Below are 2737 nucleotides of genomic sequence, written 5' to 3' on the forward strand. Positions count from 1 at the left end.
TATATATATATATATATATATATATATATATATATATATACATATATATATATACACACACACACACACACACACATTTGTATAGCCTATGTATTACATGTATATGAGATATGTTTCAATATTTATTGTCACTTTTGAAGCTTCATAGCATACATTACACATACTATAGATTTTTATTGTTGGCAATGAATATCAAAATACAGCTTTAAAAGCTATATAAACAATTAGCAAATATTTCGAGTAAAGTTATTGATTATGAGACATTTATATTCAAAAAGAATCATTTCTCCGATATATTTTTTATCTGAGATGTAGTATCTCAGATTTGGAAATAATCGCTATAAAAGTTATCAATTACAATTATATGTTAAAACTGATGAGATTTATTTGTAATAAAAATTGATTAATATTTCTTTTTATTTATTACAGGGCACTGTAGCTTTGGTGACTGGTGGTGCTTCTGGGCTAGGACGTGGCACTGTAGAAAGGTTTGTCAAGCAAGGTGCTAAGGTAATTATTGGTGATTTGCCTGTTTCAAAAGGTAAAACTGTAGCCGACGAATTAGGAGAAGCCAATACAGTGTTTGCACCTATGGATGTATGTATATAAATTTAAATATAATTATTAATGTATAGTTGTGCAAACTCTTGTCAAATATAATCTTAATATACGGAACAGAATACATTTTACGATTTTTAAATGTGTTCTTTATTAGAATATTTATCAGAAAAAAGTTTTGATCTCTAGCAGTGTAATACCTATACATAATGAGACCTCAAACAATCGATTGAGCCTATTAAAAATTTCATCTAATTATTTTCGTTCATCTAATTATATTTTAGATATGACTATAATGTATGTTTATAATGGTCAACTTGACAGTTCAAGTAAAGTTATACCTGCGCCCAGTATGGACGCATATATTGACGCGAGACATTCCCATCTCTGATTTGAAACATTAAATTATGTTCATCCAAATTATAATTATCCAAATTTAAAAAATTGTAATTATTTGTTCTTTTTATATATCATATATATCATATTCTTATCTCTTATTATCTCTCTATTAAATACTAACTCTTGTTAACTACTATGTCTCCTGATTTTATTAACTTTCTTCAAGATAACTTCGGAGTCTGATGTCCAAGCTGCTCTTGATCTTACAAAACAAAGATTTGGTAAGCTTGACGTTCTCGTCAACGCCGCTGGTATCGCCATGGCCTTTAAGACATATAATAGTAATAAAAAAATTCCTCACTCACTGGAAGATTTCACTAAAATTATCCAAGTCAATACCATTGGTACTTTCAACGTTATTCGTCTCTCTGTTAGTTTAATGATTGAAAATTCTCCTAATCAAGATGGTCAAAAAGGTGTAATTGTTAATACTGCAAGTGTTGCCGCTTTTGATGGTCAAATAGGGCAGGCTGCTTATGCTGCCTCAAAAGGAGCAGTCGTAGGTATATGTGTTTTATTTTATTTTTTTTATAATTTATTATTTAGATACTATAAAGAGTGTTTCAGAATTAGTCATCAATCCCACAATACATATAATTGTATAATGAATGCAACTTGCAAAATAAGAAGCTGAATATTTAAAAAATGATTACCTTGCAGATCCTCATTAAGGGCAATTCATAATTGAGTCTTATATTTAAAATTATCTTAAGTACAATCTTAAAATGTCATGAATCAATCAGAGAATCATATTAGATATTACTTAAGATATTACTCTTAAGATATTACTTAAATCTTAAAATAAGAATAGACTATGAATGAATTAATTCATAGTTGATTCTTATATTTGAGACTTTTAAATACAATCTTAAAATGTCATAAGCCAATCAAAGAGTAGCATTTTAAGACATTACTTAAGACAGTCTTGAAATAAGAATGAACTATGAATACACAGCCCTAAGACTTTTTAGATTGTTTTGAATTTTGACCAACTAAGTTTTTACTTATTCTGAAACACCTTATATATAATCCTATTCTCTTTATGCTTATTATTACTTTCCTCTATTTTATTTTGACAATAAACTTATTATATTCTTTTTTTCCTCATTTTATTTTCTATAATTTATACTTTTTTATAATTTATTATTATATAGGGATGACTTTACCTATCGCTCGTGATCTTTCCAAGGATGGAATTCGTGTCGTAACAATTGCTCCAGGACTTTTTGATACTCCATTATTAAAAGCGCTGCCAGAAAAGGTACGAATCTTTTTGGCAAAAACTATACCGTTTCCTCAAAGATTGGGAAATCCTGATGAGTATGCCATGTTAGCACAGCATATCATTGAAAACCCATTACTAAATGGGGAGATAATTAGATTGGATGGTGCTTTGCGAATGCAAGCTTAAAGGACTATTAATTTTTTTCATATTGATAAAACACCAAAGAGTTTTCTTGAATCTCTTGGTTTCTTTTTATGTACACATATACACACACCTACATACACACAAAGAGATCAAATTTGAGAAAAATTATATATATATATATATATATATATATATATGTATACATATACAATAAAACTTTAAACTTTTCTATAAAACTTTTATTTCATTCTTAGGATCCTCAGAAATCCTTTTTTCGTAAACATTCTCCTTTTTTTAGCATGTAAAATTTTTTGTGTTCTAATGATATATACAATTGTATAATATTGAATGAAATAAACTAAAAATGTTTAAACACAAATAAAATAGAAGAATGCTATTTTTCAGTCAAAG

At 27.7% G+C, this 2737-nt stretch overlaps 1 protein-coding gene across 1 annotated transcript; it reads left to right on the forward strand.

The window, feature by feature from the left end:
• Positions 1–423: 423 nt before the first annotated feature.
• LOC105623755 (3-hydroxyacyl-CoA dehydrogenase type-2) lies at positions 424–2368 on the forward strand (the record flags this gene model as incomplete). The annotated part of the gene is made up of 3 exons (XM_012205134.1): positions 424–597; positions 1124–1460; positions 2112–2368. Coding segments are annotated over 3 exons (768 nt in total), but the record flags the coding sequence as incomplete, so codon positions are not given.
• Between the last annotated feature and the right edge of the window lie 369 nt (positions 2369–2737).

This window comes from Atta cephalotes (genome assembly GCF_000143395.1).
Source record: "Atta cephalotes unplaced genomic scaffold scaffold00063, whole genome shotgun sequence".
NCBI lineage: Eukaryota > Metazoa > Arthropoda > Insecta > Hymenoptera > Formicidae > Atta > Atta cephalotes.